A 21,637-nucleotide genomic window follows, 5' to 3' on the forward strand; every position below is an offset into this window, starting at 1 on the left:
AAATTATACTATCAAATAAAAAAAATAACATTTTAAAAGAATAGCCTGGATATAAATATTAAAATCTTATTAAGGCTATTTGTTTTGAGACATAGCCATAAATTGTATTTTTCCAAATAATAACGCCTTCTGCTTCCTACCATCATAAAGATGTAAAAGTAAAGTCTGTTTTAGGAACATTTGTAATACCACACTAAACATTAATACTCTATTAATGTCTATTTGTCTATTTGTCAGATCTCCTGATAAATATGATTCTCTGATAATTAATAATGACAATTATTATGATTAACTATTGCATTTTTATTAAATACAATTTTATTATAAAAAGGAATTTTTAACGAAAAAGTCAGGTTTTTCTCTTCCTTCTATGCAAAAAAAGAGAGAAAGGGAGAGAAACTCGCTGAAAAATAAGATGTTGCATTTTGTCTTTACGAGACAAGTTTTAAATTAACATAATATAATAAAGATGAAATTCGCAGTAAACTTCAGTATATCTAAATAACGTCAATTTACAAAGAACAAAAAATTACATTATTAAAGGTAGAAAATCAAATATGATGAAATTTTTCTGCTTTTTAGAAATATGGAATTGCGACATTTCCCGAAAATCAAAAAGATTATTCAATGTCAAAAAAGTGAACAGCGATTTTATTTGCTGTTTGTTAGATATAGTGATAATTATAGACATTATTACTAACTTTATAAACATTATTATTAACTACAAACATATTTGATTAAAATGCATGATATACTAATATTGTACATATATATCGGTATCATGTGCGTATGTAATATTAATATTGTATATAATATTGATAATAACATGATCATTTTCAAAAACCTGCTAAATACTATTTATTTACAAAAAACATTCACAAAAAGCATCTGTTTAATAACCAAAATTAAGAGATGCGTATTCTCAGTTAAAACGTAAATTAATAGTAAACAAATAGTGGATAAATATTACAAGTATTAGATAAATATAACAAGTAGTGGATAACTATTTTCCATAACAAATTTCATATTTTCGAGATTTATATCATTTTCAAAATAAGAAAAATTTTGAGCAATTGTGCATGCATAAACAAACATACACGTAAGTTTACATCCTACTACAACCTTTACATAGTGCATTTCGGGTAACACTTATTTCACAGATATAATTTGTAACAATTATATCAAAAATTTTACATGTTACATACTTTTAAGACAAATTATTTATTTTCTTTGCAATAGAGAAAATAGAAATAATAGAAATAAGTTTCCCATTCAAAAATATTACATTTAGAAAAACAGTTTATGGCCATATTTTTAAAATATCTTAACTTAATAAATTTATAACACGCATAAACTTTAAAACTTTTACCCGAAATTTTTTATCCACATTATTTAACTTATTTTGTCATTTCAATTAAAAAATGAGATCCTATATACAATATATTGAATGTAAATCATTTCTTAATATTACAGGTTTTATATATACTAACATGTATCTTGGAGAACATGTTATAAAAATTTACGTCTTATGGTTCCTGTTTCCTCGCCGCAACCACTTTGAATAATAATGTCAGAAACGAGGAAATTCATATTAAAAATTCTTAAGGGTTTCACCAAAATGATATATTCATAAAATGACACTATGATATAATAAATTAAGTACATTTCTAACATGTTATGAGAATTTCTTTTTTTTTTAGGCAATTAAGGTGAATAATAAGAATAAGTGGAAAATCAATGTAACCGAATCATGGAAAAAATATATTAGAAAGAAAAGTTGAATATTCTGCTAATTTTACGGTCATTTATTGATTAATAGAGCAAACGGAAAATTTCCAAAATACCTTGAAAATGTGCTCAATCGATTGCAAGTATAATTTTATGTATATATATTTTCATTTCAATATAATCTGTAGAAGTTTTAACATAAATTTCTGCGCTTCTGACGCCATTAATCAAAAGTTCCGTAGCGAAGGATCAGGATAAGGCACACCTACATATGCACATGAAGTTATAATGTAACTATCATTCCAAGAAGAAACTAAATTATCGCAATAATATTAATTAATAGTAAAAAATATTCATGTGAAAGAATTTCCTTTCTTATGATGTTATAGATTATAAATTACTTGCGTTTTCAAAGAGACAAATTCCGTAAAAAAATAAGATTTCCTGTTGTCATAATTTTGAGAAAAATAATTATTTTATAAATATCTTTTAAGCTAACAACAGGAGCACATATTATAAAACGATTTAACAAGGAATAACAAATTATCAATTATATTACAAATTCAAGTTTTAAACAAGAAACATTAGACAATTTTTGACTGAAAAGAAAATGTGTTCATATATATGTATATGTACGTGTGTACATGTGTATATATGTGTGTAATAAGATATAAAATAGTTATTTTTTAGTATTTATGATTATTTTCGAAAGTACATTGAAAGGAAAAAAAATTAAAAATAGAGTTAATTACGCACAAGTCAATCAACAATTAGATTGTGGGTAACATTTACTTTTAATGAAATTATTTTTCACTTAAATAAAATAAAAGCTAAAAAAAACATCTCAAAATAATAAAATAATTTTGTAACTTGATATATTCAAGCATAAGAATCAAATTTCCAAAAAATAAAAATTTGTTATTACTCAGTATTTCTACCCACCATCAATTCTTGTAAATCTTAACATTATCTACCGACAAAGTAGCAAAGAGAGAAAAATTAACAAAAACCAACCTGCTATGAAAAACGGTTTCAACAAATAAATGAATGTGGTAATCATCATAAAAATTATCGTAAGTAACGTAATTTCTTTGCAACTATTTCATAAAGCATGTATAAGCAAACATAATCTATGCAAGCCAAGTCTTTCAAACGCAACTTTAGTTGAGAATAACTACTATTTAACTATTTAATAATAACTATTATATTTAATTTTCTATCGCACAGATCGATACCAATTGTTATGAATTCCTCTATTTTAACAATTTTCACCAATTGAAATCTACTATTACTATTAGTTATTACTACTAGTTTAGTTATTACTAATAGTTATTACTGTTACTATTAGTTATATCTACTATTATTATTAGTCACTATATTAATATATTAGTCACTAATACATTAGTCAATAAACAAAAAATTTTAATAAACATAAATTAGTGGAATTCTTGACTGAAAATAATTGGAAAACAACATAAAATAGAAAAATAATAGAAAAATTTGTGTCGACCTCGTAGTTATAATACACATACTCCTATATTAGGTACATATATTCTTAAATATATCAAGTAAGTGCAAAAGTTTTGATGAATTTCATAGATAGAAAAATATATATATATGTGTGTGTGTGTGTGTATGGACTAAACAATGTTATTAAAAAACGTTTAATTTATTCATTCTACCAATTAATCTTTATCGTTTTCTCCAATGGTACAGTATGCATCTAACGTATTTATGAATGTTGCCATAAAACTGAATCAGTTATATCTTTGAAAAACTTACCAAAACTTTTGCACTTATCCAATACATTCATGTGAAACATCCCTATTGATAAGAAAAATATATGAAGTGCTAATGACGAATGTGTACGTATATACGTAGTAGAGGATTTACTGACTAGAGTCCAGTTTTGCAATATCTTATTTGAATGGACGCTCTAGAAAGTACCGTATACAGTAGAATTTATATAATTATTTAGGCCTTTTGAAAAGTTGGTTAGAGTTCTTGTTTCAAGAAGAGCATCCTACCAAAAATTTCTATTAGAAAAATTAATTAGCATAAATCTTGATTAGGATATTCTATTTAAAACACAAACTGCATTTTTTATTTCATTTTCATCTTAATTTTAATGCCCTAATGGCCACTTTGTGCAAAACAAAAAATCAAACACTTGTCTAAAAAACAAAAGATTAATTTTAATCGGATAAATGTAAAATAAAATAATAAAGAGAGACTTTCTAATTTTTCTTTTTTTCATATTTTGCATCTTTTTTACTTCTTGTCATTTTTTTCTTTTTCTCAATTCTTCTTATTTCCCTTTCCTAACCTTTTTTATTTATTTTTTTTCGTTTTTTATTTTTCTCATTTTTTCTCGCTATTTTACCTTTCGACCTCATTTTTTCTTTTTGCTTCTTTTTTAATTTCATTTTGTATCATTTTGAATCGAATAATAAACTAGTTTCTCAAACGGCCTAAATAATTATATAACTTCTATTGCACATAACGCTATAGGTGCTATTCAAGATATTGCACAACCGATATTGCCCTGCTTGGCGAAAATTTTCCAACAGTATACTATAATACATACTTATTTACAATTAACACTTCGTAAGTATGAATTAATGCTCGTTAGTTGTTCATAATTGTGAGTTGTCCATTAAATTGATAGACAAAAATTGAAAGCATGAAGTAAAAAGAGATAACTGCTTAGTAGTATAGTAACGATTTAGTTTAAACGTACAAACCAAACAAACCAAACGAAAAAACAAGAAACACACACGTACAAAAGAAAAAAGAAAACAAAGTGCAAGTGCAAAATTAGCTCAAGTGCAGAAGCTTACTACACTCAGCTTCGTCCGAACCGTCCGAACAGTCCGGGTTGTCGTCACACATCCATGTTAATGCCACGCATTCGCCATTTCCCGAATGACATGTGAACTGTTCCGGCGTGCAGGTCTTGGTTCCTACAAGATGACAATTGCATTGCACTGGTTTTTGTCACAAAATACATAATGCATTTGTACAAAAGCGCAGGAGGCATAAAATTAATATTATCATCAATACTGGAATTATCAAAGCGATAGATGTTGAAAGATGATTGCATTTCTGTATCGAATGTCCCGCATAGACTATTTCACAAAGCAAGTAAAAATAACATTTCCTCTGCCGGACGAACAGAGAGAATTGAATTTCACATAATATTTACTTCAATAGAAAAAATCAAAATTTGATTAAAAATAATGAAAAAAACAAAGAAAATAAAACAAAGAAAAAGAAATATAAAGAAACAGATCAAATATCAGCTTTTCCATCTTCTTAAAAATTTATTTTGAAATTCACATGTTTTTTAAATATTAGATTCTCAATTACAATACTCAATTACAATTCTATCAAAATTATCTCTTCTTCTTAAATTTCTTTATATAAAGAAATTTCTTATTATAGCTGCGTGTTTGTAACTGTACACGTGCGATTAATATACATCATTCTTAAAAGCACACCGCACACCGAAAGAATATCATTTAAAGAAATATTACAAAAATTAAATGACATGCACAAAAGAGTAATACTCTTTAACAACACTGTAAATAATGCCAATTAGTAATTAAAGTATATTCGGTTTTAATACAATTTTAACACTTTTTTGATGCCGTTTGGAACATGTATCTAATGTTCAATGAAAGAAATGATCTTTCTAAGAATTATTCAAAATCAAATTCTCTCACTGAGCATCGATACGATACGCTCCAAACTATATTGAATAAATGTTTGAATCGTAGTATATAAATATTAAAATCGAATATATATATATATATATATATATATATATATATATACAGGATGTCCCATTTTGAAGGACCCACTCAAATATCTCAAAAACAGTGCGTTAAATCGAAAAATGCTTAAGACAAAAATTGTTTGGCTTGAAGGAGGACATAAGACAGCGATAGCATTTTGTTACAGATGGCTCCACTTTCGAGATATTCACTGATCATCAATTTTCTTAAATGGAAATCCCAATTTTTTATTATATCATCTTTTTCTACCAATTAATTTGAACAATTTTTGTCTGAAACATTTTTTTATTTACTTAATATATTTTGAGGTATTTAAGGAAAACTTGGTAACTTTTCCAACATTTACCTTACGATATCTCGCTAACTATTCGTCAAAAGAAAAAAATAGTATTAGACTTTATTACTTTATTTACTATCAAGAATATACTACTATAATAATACCCTAACTTTTATTAATTTAATAATTTTGAAATTTCCAAAGGTCGATAAGTTAACAAAAGTTAGGGTACTATTATAGTAATATATTCTTGATAGTAAATAAAGTAAAAAAGTCTAATACTATTTTTTCTTTCGACGAATAGTTAGCGAGATATTGTAAGGTAAATGTTGGAAAAGTTACCAAGTTTTCCTTAAATATCTTAAAATATATTAAGCAAATAAAAAATGTTTCAGACAAAAGTTGTTCAAATTAATTGATAGAAAAAGATGATATAATAAAAAATTGGGATTTCCATTTAAGAAAATTGATGACCAATGAATATCTCGAAAGTGGAGCCATCTATAAATAAAATGCTATCGCTGTCTTATGTTCCCTTTCAAGCCAAACAACTTTTGTCTTAAGCATTTTTCGATTTAACGCAGTGTTTCTAAGATATTTGAGTGGGTCCTTTAAAATGGGACACTCTGTATATTACATACACATACATATATATACAGGGTATCTTATAACAAATCTGGCAGAGACACCCTCTATATGTATACAAGGCTTAATGTATATTTTATTCCAACGGTTTGAACATTTTTTTCTCAATACAGATTAGAATATAGCTGATAGTCCAATGAGGGAATTTGTTTGAATATTACTCATAAAATACGTTTTCTTATTAAACTACGGATGCGTTTAAAAATTTATAAAAGTATTTAAATGAGCATATTGCAAATGAGTATATACTTTACCATTTACTAAGTCGAGAATTAATAAACATTTTTAAATAGAGGTATTTATTTCTAAATATGTTTATTATGGCTGTTAATTATTGACTTCATTGGTTATGACTTGATTATTTGACGAAGCAGCAACGATGTTTCAACAATCGACATATTGTTGCATCCGCGCCTGTACCAACTTATGACGGTCGATTTATACATAGATGTAGTAAGAATAGACCAAGAGTGACACTGCGCAGGTAGAGAGAAAGCTATATGACATCTGTTTTCTATTTTTTAATCTAATTTTTACTGTCAGGTATTGAACATGCTCGGTTTTGTTATATACATGGATTTGTATTATTTATCCGAAATTTGCAAACGATGTGATAAACCGAGTGAACGTATAGATTTTGCAATCTATTATCTCAAATTTGCATTTTACGTGATCATTCATAAATCTTCTTTAATTAATAACTCAAAATTTTACGTAGTTGTTTGCAAATTGTAACTTTTTTATTTTTTCTTATGAATCTTAAAGTCTTTTAGACTTCTGTATATTTTTACTATTGTCCATGTATCAACATCTGATTTGCTGATTTTTATTAACAAAAGCTAAGAAGAAGTAAAAAAATTAGTTTTCCGTTAAAAAATTTGCTAGAAATAGTAGATGAATGGCTCCTTATTAACTGTGTAAAACATTTTGACTACATGGCTTTTATATACACTCATAATGTTTTATTCAGTTAATATGAACCACATGCATAAACTACTTACAGAAATTTTTTTAATGGAAAACTAATTTTTTAGTTCTTGCAAGCTTCATATGTATTATATCATTCTCATACTGATTATACGTAACGCGTGAGCAGATCCCCTTACTGATTCTAATTATATGTCAAGATGTCGAAGCTGTTTTAAAACATTACTGCTGTTTCCTTAAATAGCCAACAATCGCACAATATACAAACAATAAACGCACATCTAGAAGTGAATATATCTAGTAGAAAATTTCAAGTAATTCCTGACTTAGTAAATACCAAAGTACTATGATACCATATGTAAATATAAAAGAGCTGCAACTGTGCGTGTAACGCTTCATAAAATTACGTTAATTTACGTTATATTTCTCACTATTTTATTGATTACCCACTTTATATATATATATATATTTCAAATAATTGTAAATTATTATATGAGGTAATATATTTGCCATTTTCTTCATGTATTTTCATGTGCATATTATATGTAGGCAATTTACAAATTGAAAATTTGCATTTCGCAATGTAGTAAGCGAGAAGATATATTATGAACACGAAAATACAATCTGTAGGGTCCTCGTTGCGAACAATTCGCTGTCCTGTCGCATGTTTTATAGTTTTGTCGGCTGATCTTTCGTTCCTCCTTAGCTGCTTTCCGGTAACACCTAAATGTTAAAGTATTTATCCGCGAACATGTTGCGACTTACTGTGACAATTTTTCTCGTCCACACCGTTGGTGCAATCTACCTGGCGATCACATAGCCAGGTCTTCGGAATGCACTCGCCTGGGCTGCATTGGAATTCCGTTTCGCTGCACGGTACCGTTCCTTTTTTTTTAATTGAATATTTTCAATTAACAACTTTCCCACGTAAAACATAATCAATCTCACGAAATTATATTCGTATTTTATTGATATTACAAATACTAATTATAAATATCAATAAGAGATAATTTTTTAACAAAATTATCTGAAAGATATGTAAAAAACAAATAAATAAAAGATAAATAAATTTAGACGCTTTTGATACATTTTAAAAGTTTTTTGCATATTTGCATTATATTGTATATATAATATATATGTATGTACATAATTACATATTATACATATATAACGTAACACATATAAAACACACCCACATACACATGTGTGTGTGTGTGTGTGTGTGTTTTATATGCAAGTTACAGTCTTATTGAAGATATTATTAATCACAGTCGTGTGCAACTTTAAAGACCCAAATTTTATACATTTATTTAGCAAAATCCTAATACATGCATATGCACTTTGTTCATGTTCATGTTTAAATAACCCCTGATAGCACAAATCTCCTGGGGACATCCAGAGGCATCTTAGGGCCGTCCTCAGGAAATAGGACGTTTCCAGGACATCTCCAGGATGTCTTTGGATGTTCTCTGGACATATTTACTATTAGGGGTATTATTTACTAGATGTGAGGGACAATATCATATACTCTCAATTTTTGTATGAAATTATATTATGATCTTATTAAAAAATATATTTCATTATTATCCATTAATTTCATTATTTCATTATTACGCACAATTTCTCTTAATTTGTCAATACCGTCAAAAATATTCATATTAACCCCTTGGGTACATTTGACGTCTGAGACACGTCATTCACTTTTTTCCCCTAGGAGCGGATGACGTGTTTAAGACGTCAAACCAAAAATTAAACTCTTGGGTACATTTGACGTCTGAGAGACGTCATTCATTTGTTTTCCCTAGGAGCGGATGACGTGTCTAAAACGATATTTGAGGTTAGGCACAATTCTGTTCATTTCATTGTAGCTTGTATCAGTCATAATAGAAGAGGCAATTACAGTATTTCGGTGAACATTATTTGCGATACACTGCCCCATTATGTCAAAAACAAGGAATATATTTTATGATAGTGATAGCGAAAGTGACTTTGAGAAATCTGAAGAAGAATTGTTTAGTGATCCTGAAATTGACAATTACAATGAAATACAAAGCGAAGGTGATGAAGACGATATTGAAATAGAAAATGATGACAATTTTAATATAATATCAAGGTTTCGAAGACGCACAAGACGTCTATCGAGCAGTGATAGTGAATCTTCTCGTGAACCAGAAAATGATGACAATTGTAATATAAAACCGTTCCACATGCAAATATTTTCTCAAATAAATCCGTACCCAAGGGGTTAATATAATAAAAAATATTTTCATTCATTAGACACTTTTCTATATTGTGTATCTTATGGACACTTTCGTAGAAAATATTAACAACAGACCTTACAAAAATAAAAGGATACCAAATACATGTAAATCTTTAGATATGATATAAATAATATTATTATTAAGTGTGCAAATTAATTCAGTGTATTTATATTTAGTATAATCTTTTTGTCGGATAATTTATTCGTCGGTAATCTTTATTTTTAGAAAAGCTGATAGTGTAACTCAAAGTATGTAAAAAAATTAAATTAAACTCTTTACTAATCCAATATTATATTATTATATTATTAAAAGTAGTATATATTTAAAGCGATTTTAGCACGAGACATTAATTATATTTTGCATATAGAATTGCATTCAATAAATTAGTTTTTGCGTCGTTTAAATATATTATTTTTATATTGTACTTATGTGGTTTATTTTCATATACATATTTGCAACAAAACATCCACAAAAACCAAGTAATTGTTTTTTGACGGTCACACTGATGATTGTTACATATATTATAAAATATATTTTTTATAATTTCTTGTAAAATATTTCCATAATTATCTGATAGGTGCTAAAAAATTTGATCATCGTTTTTCAGTATATCTGATCTTGTTATTAAACCGCAAACACGCCAAAAAAAAAATGCTTACCAATGGTTAGATATTATTGTCCTAAACAAGGTCGACCCAAATTCGATTGACAACTCCTCTGTCTCAACATTTCCATTTTTTAACATTTACAAAATATAACAGTCTAATAAATATTCTGGGTTTTATCATGTATATTTCCTTATTGTATGTTTGTTTTGAAACGTTTGTTTTTCTCTGTCTTTCTTCTGAGTTTCCACGTTTGTATAAGTTATTATAATTTAGAGCATTTCATCGTTGAGCAGCAACGACCACATATCTATGTTGTTTTATAATTTAACTTGTTCTTTAGTCCAGGCAAACGTAACATCTATTCAACGTACGTAACGTATATTCAACGTCCACTCATTCCTCGTGTAGTAACGCTCCATTTAAGTTCATTCTTTCCGCACAGAAATGTTTTTTTATGTCCGCGATGACTTTTGCTAACATACGCCAATTCTAATTTTTCTTCATCAAATTTTCCCTCTATATTGAAATCATTACCGCTATATTCATATTCATAAAAGTATACATATGATGATCTCACTAGGTTCACTTCTAGTTTATATTCTGATACTCGGCGAGAAACTAATCGTTATATACGTATTCGGAATATGCAGTTACTTCTATGACTTTTCGTCTTTAATAGGTATTTTGGAGCAAATGCACACACGCAGATGAAAAATTTCTCATTATTTTGTATATTATTGCCTATATACCGCTAGAGTAAATCATCTAACGACAGATTTTGTAAATAGCTCGGATAATATATACAATAATACTAAGCAAAGTCTTATTTATTCAGCTTTCACTCTAAACTTGACTGTACATGGATATCTATAACTTCCTTACTCTCACGAATTTAAAAAAAATTCGTATTAATGATATGTTTTAAACATTTTAAAGATACGAAAAATGTGAAAAGAAAAAACAACAATTCGATCTATTGACTCTTTAGACCGGAAGCTATCCTTAAACTTTTTTGCTGGAGAAAATCTAAAGACATTTATTTGAAATTATTTACAGTATTTTAGTCAAAATGTATGGCAACTATATTTCATCCAAAACCATATTTCTATTAACTACAAAATTGTGTGTTAAAAAGAGCTTTTTAGTTTTGGAAGCTCAAAAAGTAAACTTATGATAAAATTTTTATCAGAAGACATTAAAAAACATCAATTTGCAACGTGATACATTTATTATATAAGTATAAATATTTAAAAAATGTTTATTGATTAATAATGTTTATCTGAAATATCGTACTCAAAATTTTAAATACGTTTTCCTCGAAATTGTATTTGCAAAATCAATATACAAGATTTTTTAAAGATTGAATCGATTATGTGTGACTTAAAACTTTCATATCCTTCCTAAAACTTCCACAACCATATCCTCAATATATAGATATTGAGCACATATATTTTCAATTTCACAAAAAATTAAAAATCAATAAAATGGCGTCAGTGCAAAGTAGAAGTTGCATTTTTCCCACCAAAAATTAATTTAATAAAAAAAATATTAAATATTAAATTTAGGGAACTTGATATATGTATGTAAATGCTTTCGATATATATGTGTTGAAGATATATAAAAGATTTGAAATCAATCAGTTCAAGTCCTCGAAAAATTTTGCATACTAATTTCGAAAACATAATTTCCAAAGAAGAAAGTGCTTAAAATCTAAGCCGTGGAGAGAAAACTTGTTCCTAATTTTTTTGTGTGAATTTCACAAAAGCGTAATCGTTGCGTAATCGTCTTGTTTAATGACAGAATTATCCTATTAGAAAACAAATTTTCCTACTGAAGTAGAAGAATACGTTTTGAAACTTATAGAAATTATGTACAATCTTTCTGTTCGTGACTGTATATTTTCGAACAACTATTATTTTTTTAATATTTCTATGTTTTATCACTTCTATTTATTTATATATAATAAATGTATGATATTCCAAATTGATACAGCGCATAATTTTTACAAAAGAAATTTCTGAATATAATCTAGTTTTTCATCTAGTTTTGAGCATTCAAAAATAAACGGCTGTTTAAAATTTAAAATAAATATTTGTATGTACATAGGGTGTCTAACATTTAATGACATAACGCTCACTGCAGAAATATAAATAAATACATTATAAATAAATAAATTACATTATTAAAATAAAAAAATTGCTTCTATGTTTGAAACATTCAGTTTATATATTAATTGCATGATATATATTAATTACAGATTTTTTCTCTATTTTTATATACGCTCTTTGTTCCTTGAAGTTTTTAAACATATTTTCTTAATTCATTGTATATTGATATTATTTTACAAAACAAGATATTTTTGCGAGAATCCACATTTGCGATCTTTATATAATAACTCATACAGTCCCTCTTATGCATACGTTATGCTTTACCTATATGAAAGCAATCACAAAAAAGTTGCACTTTCAGATACGTACCAAATGTTGACAGATGAAGATGCATTTTATTCGGCTCAACATCCATTCTTTATGTAACCATGTAAGAATATATCTTACCATAAAAATATTATAAAAAGGACTAATATAAAATAACTAATAATAAAATTTGTGCCCACATATTTTACAATTGGATAAACGTAGCATATATTGTAATGAACGTAGCAATATATCAACATCTTACAATCTAATTATATTCAATCAAAATTTCAAATTATAGGTTTGTAAAAATTGTTAATTGTATACCTTCACGCGAGATCTTTACCTTAATCTTAACTCAATGTCTCTTCCCTTAGGATCACACATTTCTATAAATTATAACTACGTGTTTCTTTGCGTACGTATTTTAACGGATATTATAAATCAAATTATCGATTAAATTATACTCGTATACACGTATAATCCTTGGTACATGCATTATAAAAAATTTTAACTTACTGCAGACCGCAGGATCTTCGTCCACACCGTCTGGGCAATCCCGGTCACCATCGCAATGCCATATATTGGGTATACATCTGCCATTAGTACACTTGAACTCCGACTCTTTGCATTCCTGGGTATCTGAAATGTTCATATGAGGATGATCGACAGCACCAGTTACGAAGGTAGTCATACACGCAAGTTGTAACAGGATGCATGTGCACCAAAACCAGGACATATCCGAGAAGCGCGGTGAATTCCTGCCGAGCTGCATAGTTGCTCGTGACTATAAACTGTACCACAGACGAAACTGTACGGGCTGCACTACACGTCAAACTTTACGACGGCACTAAGTTTTCAATGACGCGAATGATCCGATGAGGTCTCTCTACTATCCAACATAAAATAACATGAAACCTGAGTCTACATTCGAGAAAATTAAGACACGAACTCTTAGTGTTGATAAATGATCCTTTGCTAAACCGTCTATCGTCGAAACAAACTCCTCTGTCACATCTTATTATTTCATAAATTGACGAGACGGCCGCGCGACACGTGGTCACTTAACTTTCTGAAACACAGAAAGGTATGTTATCTACTCTTAATCTAATTGATTGAAATACGCAGTTCCTCGAGTAAGATTCTCGCCGCTCAAGTTTCACAAATTTATATATTTAAGGTCGCATATCACTGATCGTCCATAAAATCCCACTAGTGCGTCATTTGACCGCGAAAATGTCCCGCAAACATCGTCTAAAATCTTCCAACTTCCAATCCTTCCTACTGGCGATATTTCCGAATCAAATTGTCGAATCAGCGAAACATTCTCGCGGGAAAGAGGAGAAGACACCCTCACAAATCTCGTCGTTACTCCGTAGAACGCGGACTTATTTTCGCAGCAGCTCTTTCACATTCCACGCGCGAGCAGTGTACGGGTGCAGCTCCGGATTATATCTGGCACACCTGACGGCGATGCGCTCGCGATGGTGGTCGCGGATTCTATAAGGTTGCAGCTCGGTAAAAGAGCGCCTATATATGGATCTGGGAACACGCACAACGGTGATACCGCGCTTAGGAGGGAAGCGCGCGAATCAAAGCCACGAGTATTAATCCTCTTGTTGCGTGTCTAGCACGTTCTTACGCTTGTGTTTTCCTGAACCATGTGGGGAAATCGCATACACGTGTGCGCGATTCGTATACGGGATCAGATCGCGGCAACATGAGTAGCAGCATCGATAACGCAGCGACATATCAGCGCAAAAATACGAGAAGTAGCGCACAACGGAAGATTGGACCGCACTCTATAAAATTATCGGCGCGTAAAGAAACACACACACACACACACACATATGCATATATGACTGATCGAGTGTGAAATTTTATAGTCCGATGTCTTACGTAATACGCCTCTTTGTAAATATAAAATTTATTTTGCTTGTACGTCGATACGAAGCGAACGAAGTGTAATCGTGTTCAAGACGATCACGCGTCTTGAAAACAAAAATGAAGAAAAATGAGTATGCAAAGTGGTACGCGCGCGGTACTACGACGTACAATATACGCGTTATCTCTCGTGGACGTCACTTTACGCAAGATACTGATTTGAGAATGAAAAAAAAAGCATATACGCCGCTATGTCCGCCATTCAATGACCTGAAAGGCTGAAATAGACTGAATTATAATACGCACTACTATCGCTGCCGAGACAGTTACATGGATTACGTACTTGCCGCATGCGCTATACTTCCTGAAAATATTGTGTGTTTTCCACACGATATTGTGGACTTTTTATTTCCTGTTACGTTACCGGCAATTTATCATTTGCAAAAATATCAAATAGTCTCGATATCATACCTTGGGGCAATTAAGTAACGATTAATCCTGACATATGTTCTTTCTCTTCAGTATGTCTCTGTATTTCTTCTTCTTTCCTTCTTTTTTCTAGTGTCCTCGGAACGCGATTATATTGATGAAAAGAACAACCGATAACAAATCATCACAAATACATCCGATTGTCACGTTGATACGCATCGTCAGATTTTAAGCAAGCGATCGACGCATTCGACACAATCGATAGTTCGATACGGCCGCTGCGCCAATGTGCGAGCCGATGTTCGAGCAAATCATGCAACTCTATACACACTACGCCACGCATGAACTGGCTTTCACCATAATTATATAGTGCGTCGGTAGTTGCCGTACATTGCCTACATCGGCGCGGCATCGGCCGAATCAGCTCTCCTCGTCCTCGTCATCGTCGTCGTTGTCGTCTGATGCAACCGACACAGACCTTACGCTGTGAAATGTAGCGGCCTTAAACGAACAGGGCCACACTGATGAAGGAAGAGCCGACGCTACACGGCGAATGAGTTCCAGTGTAAAAGAAGCAAAGGGTGAAAAAACGAATTCGAAGTCTGTTGCAATATCGTTCGGGCCAGTGCGTACCGCATCGAAGCGATGCCATTGCACCTTAGGTCACGGTGATCAAAGTAAGGAAGAAAGACGCGATATAATACCCCCTTTTTAGGGTGAATTTACAAAAAGTAGAATATATCTTGCCGGAAAGTTTCCAACAGGATATATTATACGGGATTAAGTATATCTTGACATAATCTTCTTAGTCTTAAAATATCTTGATGTTAAAACAAAAGTTTACAAGAATGTATCGTAAAAATTAATAGAAATATGAATTAAAAAGAAGAGAAGGAAATATCATCAGTTTTTCAATTTTCAATATCAATTCTCTCGAAAATGTAATCTCATGTACGAAAACAACTTTATTCTATATTTTTAACTTATTTCTTCATGAAAAATTATCGTTACGTGATATCCTGTATATTCATATTAAACATAATGCTTATTATCCTTCTGAAATGATTTTTAATCTATCCGGAAGTTTAAATTTATAATAAATTGATTCTAATTATAGGAATAAAGGAATAGAGAATAAAGTTCAACCGTCCCAGAAAAAAATTACCGTATGCTTGAGGATTAAACTGACCGTTAAATGTCGGAAGGGAACTGAAATCAAGGGTTTGGTTGAAAAGTTTGGAGAAGTAAAAGAAAATCAACAAGGGATTAATAACAAGACTCGAATTGACCTCGAGTTAAAATGGCATACCGATACGGGATGGCGGCAAGAAACCGAAGAAACTGAAGAAAAAAGATAAGAGAGGGGGAAGAATTTAACCACGAGGCAAATCTGCAAAGGGCAGATCTCACGAGTGTTCCGAAAAATAAACACGAGCAAAGTCGATTTAATATATTTGGCAGTTCCGTTTATTTTCATTACTTCTTTTCGCTTATGAAAAAAAAAAGAAAAGAAAAAAGAAAAAAAGCACCACCTTTCTTTTCCATTATTTTTTCTATTTTATTATTTTAGCATGGCATTATTGTATCACGATGTATATGTATTTATTTAAACATTTGTTTATTTTTGAACTTGCATTTTCATGTTTTTACTTTTATTGCTTTATTTGAATGTAAAATATCTTTTAGAGAAGTAAATGTTATAAAATAAAATTACTGTAAATTACTATAAATTACGGAAAGTATAATATATATATATAGCACACATACATCTCTCTAATTTTTTATACGTTCGATAAATTTTCGAGGTTTTCTTATTCCTTTACTTATATACATCATTCTTGTAATTTTTATGATTTACTATTTAGACTAGTGGTGTCTTTACTAGTAATGATCAATTTTGTTGTTAACATCTTTGTTCGTTGTATACAACGCTATGTAATAGCTGTAGCAGAATCTCTATTTCTGTTTTAATACACGCATGCAAATGTATAGACTTAAAAAAAAGATATGTATAATTTTATATTTAAAATATGATATAAATATTTATATTTGGGAACAAATTATTCCAATCATGCGGACAATTAAGTATTTTAATAGTTATGTATAGCAAGGGTATAAATACAAACGAATATATATTCTGGTCCTATTTCCCAATATGAAAAAGCAGATTATATCACTGTCTGATGCAAGACTAACGAAAGACTACATCTTACACGCGCCAATTCATGTACGTTTAATCAGGGAAAATCATAAGCATCGGATCAGATGCAAGGACGGCGAGTTTTTATTGCAAAATTTTTGCGGAACTGTGTATATGATAAGACTGTAATTACATATTTATAAAATTATATGCGATTACTGTTCCTCGTTCGTGTCTCTCTCCCATCATAAAACTCCAGACGTGAGATATAAGGAAAGGTATAAAATTATGGCGTTGTAAACTTTTTAGATTTCCTGATTGCTAGGTTTCGTTACATGTATGTTGATTGTGCAAATGCGATACAAACTTGAAATTGATTATTTCTTAGCTATGATCTATAATTCTTTCGATCAAACCAGGTTTTCAACTATGTATAATTACATATGGAACACGAATTTATCGAATAAAAAAAATATTTACTAAATATATTCTAATAAAGATAGAAGTGTATAGAAGAACTTTATTTAATTGAACTATGTGAGACAATACTATTTATCGCGAAATATTTTTTTATAATTTCCCAATTCCAGTTTTTTAATGATCTTGCACTTTTTTATTTATTTACATCGTAATAAAGTATTGTACGTTATTAATTATTAAATAACAAAAAACGCAGAAATTTATCATTATTCGTTATCGAAAATGTTTGTTGCGTGTCATCGGCGAAAATTTTATTTTACAGAATTTGAAGCAATTTTTAAAGAAGGGATATGTGAAGATTATATGACCATTATAATTTTCATTAGAAATTGTTTTAGTAATAAATTCATGCATTCAAGAACAAGGCACCGAGTAATAATAGGTCAATAGAGATATAAGTCATTTTTCACTGTTGTATGATTATGATGTGAAGTAATAATTATGAAAATATTATGATGGATGCCGCGTTTATTCACTATTGCTAATCTGCAAAAAAATGCACTCACGTAAGAGCGTAGTGTCACGGAGGTTATTATGATATATATTTATAGGAAGACGTAAGATAAGACATGTACAATCGATAATAATTGTGTCGATAAGATTATTCGCTCGTGAATTTTAGACCAATATCTTTTGTTCATATTATTCCTTCTTAATATTAATTGGAAATTGTTAATCGTCAATTTCTAATCAATATTGTCTTTGTTGAACATTAAAAGCAGAAAATCTCTTTCAAATTAAACGGATATTCAGTCGGGCATTATGTATTAGCAATTTAAAGCCAGAAAGGAATAAATTAATTCTTAGTTCTAATATACAGGGTGTCCCATTTTAATCCGGCCGGCTGAATAAAATTCGAGGATATTTTCCAGAAAAAAATGTCAGACAAATGTTGCTCAGTTCTAAGGGGGACATTCGATACCATTAACAATTTTGACCTCGGGTGAAGGGTTCAAGGTCATTCAAGGTCAACTTTTTTTTTCTTAAATGGGAACCCCTATTTTTCACATCGGCAATCGATTCTACGTAAAAAAAAATGAAACTTTTGTCTGAAGCATTTTTTTCTATAACGCAAATTAATTTCACTTATTCAGCCTCCAAAATTGAAATTTTCAAACTTTCTGAATTTTTTACTCGAGAATGGTGGGGTTTGGGGGGAAATTGCAGAAGACAAAAAGTTCTTGGAATGCTGCAAGGAATTCACTCGAATTTTCGCATAGTTGATCGTGCACTTTTTTCCGCCAATGTTCTACCTGTCAGGAGGTACCTCGAAAAAAGTGCACGATCAACTATGCAAAAATTCGAGTGAATTCCTTGCAGCATTCCAAGAACTTTTTGTCTTCTGCAATTTCCCCCCAAACCCCACCATTCTCGAGTAAAAAATTCAGAAAGTTTGAAAATTTCAATTTTGGAGGCTGAATAAGTGAAATTAATTTGCGTTATAAAAAAAAATGCTTCAGACAAAAGTTTCATTTTTTTTTACGTAGAATCGATTGCCGATGTGAAAAATAGAGGTTCCCACTTAAGAAAAAAAAGTTGACCTTGAATGACCTTGAACCCTTCACCCGAGGTCAAAATTGTTGATGGCATCGAATATCCCCCTTAGAACTGAACATTTGCAACATTTGTCTGACATTTTTTTCTGGAAAATATCCTCAAATTTTATTCAGCCGGTCGGATTAAAATGGGACACCCTGTATATTTATTTTCGTTGTGCGTATATGTTCGCGCGTGGCTATCATTGTATCAGTCATATTTCACAATTAATAAAACGACCATCACAAAAACAGAATAAAATAAATCGAATTAAAGTTTCAATATGCAAATAAGAATCTTTCACACAATCATACAGATCATACTAAATCCAAATTTTACGAACTAGATGCTATGCATTAATCCTTGTTATCGTATACGATTAAAAACAGTGCTAATATATTATTTATTGATATTTTAATATAAAATAAATTGTTTTTTAAGTAACCTTAAACTAACAAAAACATCTTCCGCGATGACAATCAGAGAAATGAGTCACATATCAAGGAAATTAATAAGTATCGTGGAAAAGAAGCAACAGTAATTTCGATACTTTTTAATGAAGTTTATATATGATTTTATATAAAGTTTGATTTTGCGTCTTCTTCTAAAAGTGAATGTAAGTCATGTAAAGATTTATATAACTTTGTCTAAAGAGCTTCTAAATATATTATATATTCTTATTTTATTTTTCTTTTAAAAACGTTTTCCTGAACAAAGAAATTGCCCGTTCACGACATGTTTTCAACATATCCAAGATTCAAAAAAATTGTCTTTTCAAAATATATTTTAATATTAGTGTAAGAGAGACACACACCTTGTAAGGAAATTATTAGAATATCAAAAGTTAATATAAACGACATTTCCAAAATTTCAGTTTGTAAATATTACATAATAAAATTGTAATTTTTAATAAATCTATATTTTAAAATCCTATAACATATATGCCTATAAATCGGTGCATACAATGAGAATGCACATTAATATATATGTTAGCGTATAGCATTATTGTTATATGTCAGATATTGATATTGTTAGATATCAGTACTAATCACTACCAAATAATAATTATACGGAACAATTAAAATATAATCTGAAGTTTTATTGGAACTCCATAATTAAACAATGTGATATCTAAATCGGTCAAAACTGCAAATTGTAGATGCAAAAGTTAGTTTTGCATTGCGTTAAAATATCTAATTCTATACGAAATTAAAACAATATGAAGAGAACACATGAGCAATCGCGCGAATTTTGTGTATCAACAGATCACTTTATTTAATCAATGCACGCTTATATCAGACTGTCTGCGCATTTCCGCAGACAGTCTATGAGCGTGCATTGATTAAATATGCACACGTTCATATCAGACTGCGCATTTCCGCAGTAATATTGCGCAAAATGTTGAAAAAGTCTTGCGATATTTTATATCTGCGATTTCGTATCTATTTTTATGTGTAGTCACGATATGGAACTTCCACTGAAATCGACACCGTCATACTATAATCATAAATGATATAATGTTATTCATAAGCATTCAATTATTCATTAAAAACAAAACTCGCCCAATGTGTATAATTGCAATCACACTTTGTCGCAAAAATTTCTCACTTCTATCTTGTCACGAAAATAATTCAAATGATAAATAAACGATAAATAGAATAGGGCTGTTTTAAAATATATATGAGAAGAGAAACTCGAAACAAAAAGTTTATACATTATTTAATTTTTCTGTGTAACGCGTATATCGTCGAGATTTTAAACGATAACATAGCATATGAAATATATGTACGTATACAAACGAGCTCAAATGAAAACGTTCCTATCCTAATGTTTGTATATGATAATATTCTCGCGAATAATGAATAGATAATTAAAATTCGATAGAATCATCGATCATGCTGTATGAAGAAGGGCTTGTTGGAAGAACTGGGTAACGTATTATACGGGCACCTGCTCGTCCTCCCAGTAGTTGTTGTATACGGACAGGACCGGTTTCGCGGATATTCACCTAAAGCTTCATTCACAATATTTCGCTGATGTATGACCGCAAGAAATGAATCAGCACCAAAATAACGAGATAAAGTTTATCGTGTATAAAGCTAGCTAAACGACGTCGATAAAGTCTGGTAACACATATAGTTATGTTCATCGTTACTCGTATGTTTCGTAAATCGACAATAAATATATTTATTGCTCCTGGATCTATAATATACAGTGACTGTTCGTGATATAATAATATCAATAACATGAATTACACTCATACTCATACATGTTAATCTCCATATAAACTTCATTGATTCAGATACAAAATATTGAAAGAATTTAGCATGATATGCGAGCTGTTATTCCACGTTTTATATGTGATGCTGTAAGATATTACAAATTCTATTTAGCCAGATTTTTATATAAATGTTGTTTCCTATAATACTATAGTCTATACCATCACTATATATCATCTATAGTACTATAAATCCATAAATAAAGTTTTCATCATCATGTCACAAATATATC

General features: G+C 29.9%; 1 protein-coding gene across 7 annotated transcripts in view; it reads right to left on the reverse strand.

Moving 5' to 3' along the window:
• LOC105189805 (low-density lipoprotein receptor-related protein 8) overlaps positions 1-21,637 on the reverse strand; it is a 39,276-nt gene that overhangs the window by 11,249 nt on the left and 6,390 nt on the right. For 2 of the 7 annotated variants that reach the window (XM_019844491.2, XM_019844490.2), the window contains exons 3-5: positions 13,177-13,299; positions 8,140-8,259; positions 4,569-4,691 (exon numbers count right to left, since the gene is read on the reverse strand). In XM_019844491.2, coding sequence (XP_019700050.1) covers positions 4,569-4,691; positions 8,140-8,259; positions 13,177-13,299 — 366 coding nt within the window. The remainder of the gene's footprint in view (positions 1-4,568; positions 4,692-8,139; positions 8,260-13,176; positions 13,300-21,637) is intronic. The other 5 variants (XM_011152134.3, XM_011152136.2, XM_011152135.3 and 2 more) reach the window with 3 other exon arrangements.

The sequence above is a fragment of the Harpegnathos saltator genome, unplaced genomic scaffold (assembly GCF_003227715.2).
Source record: "Harpegnathos saltator strain DR-91 unplaced genomic scaffold, Hsal_v8.6 scaffold176, whole genome shotgun sequence".
Lineage (NCBI taxonomy): Eukaryota > Metazoa > Arthropoda > Insecta > Hymenoptera > Formicidae > Harpegnathos > Harpegnathos saltator.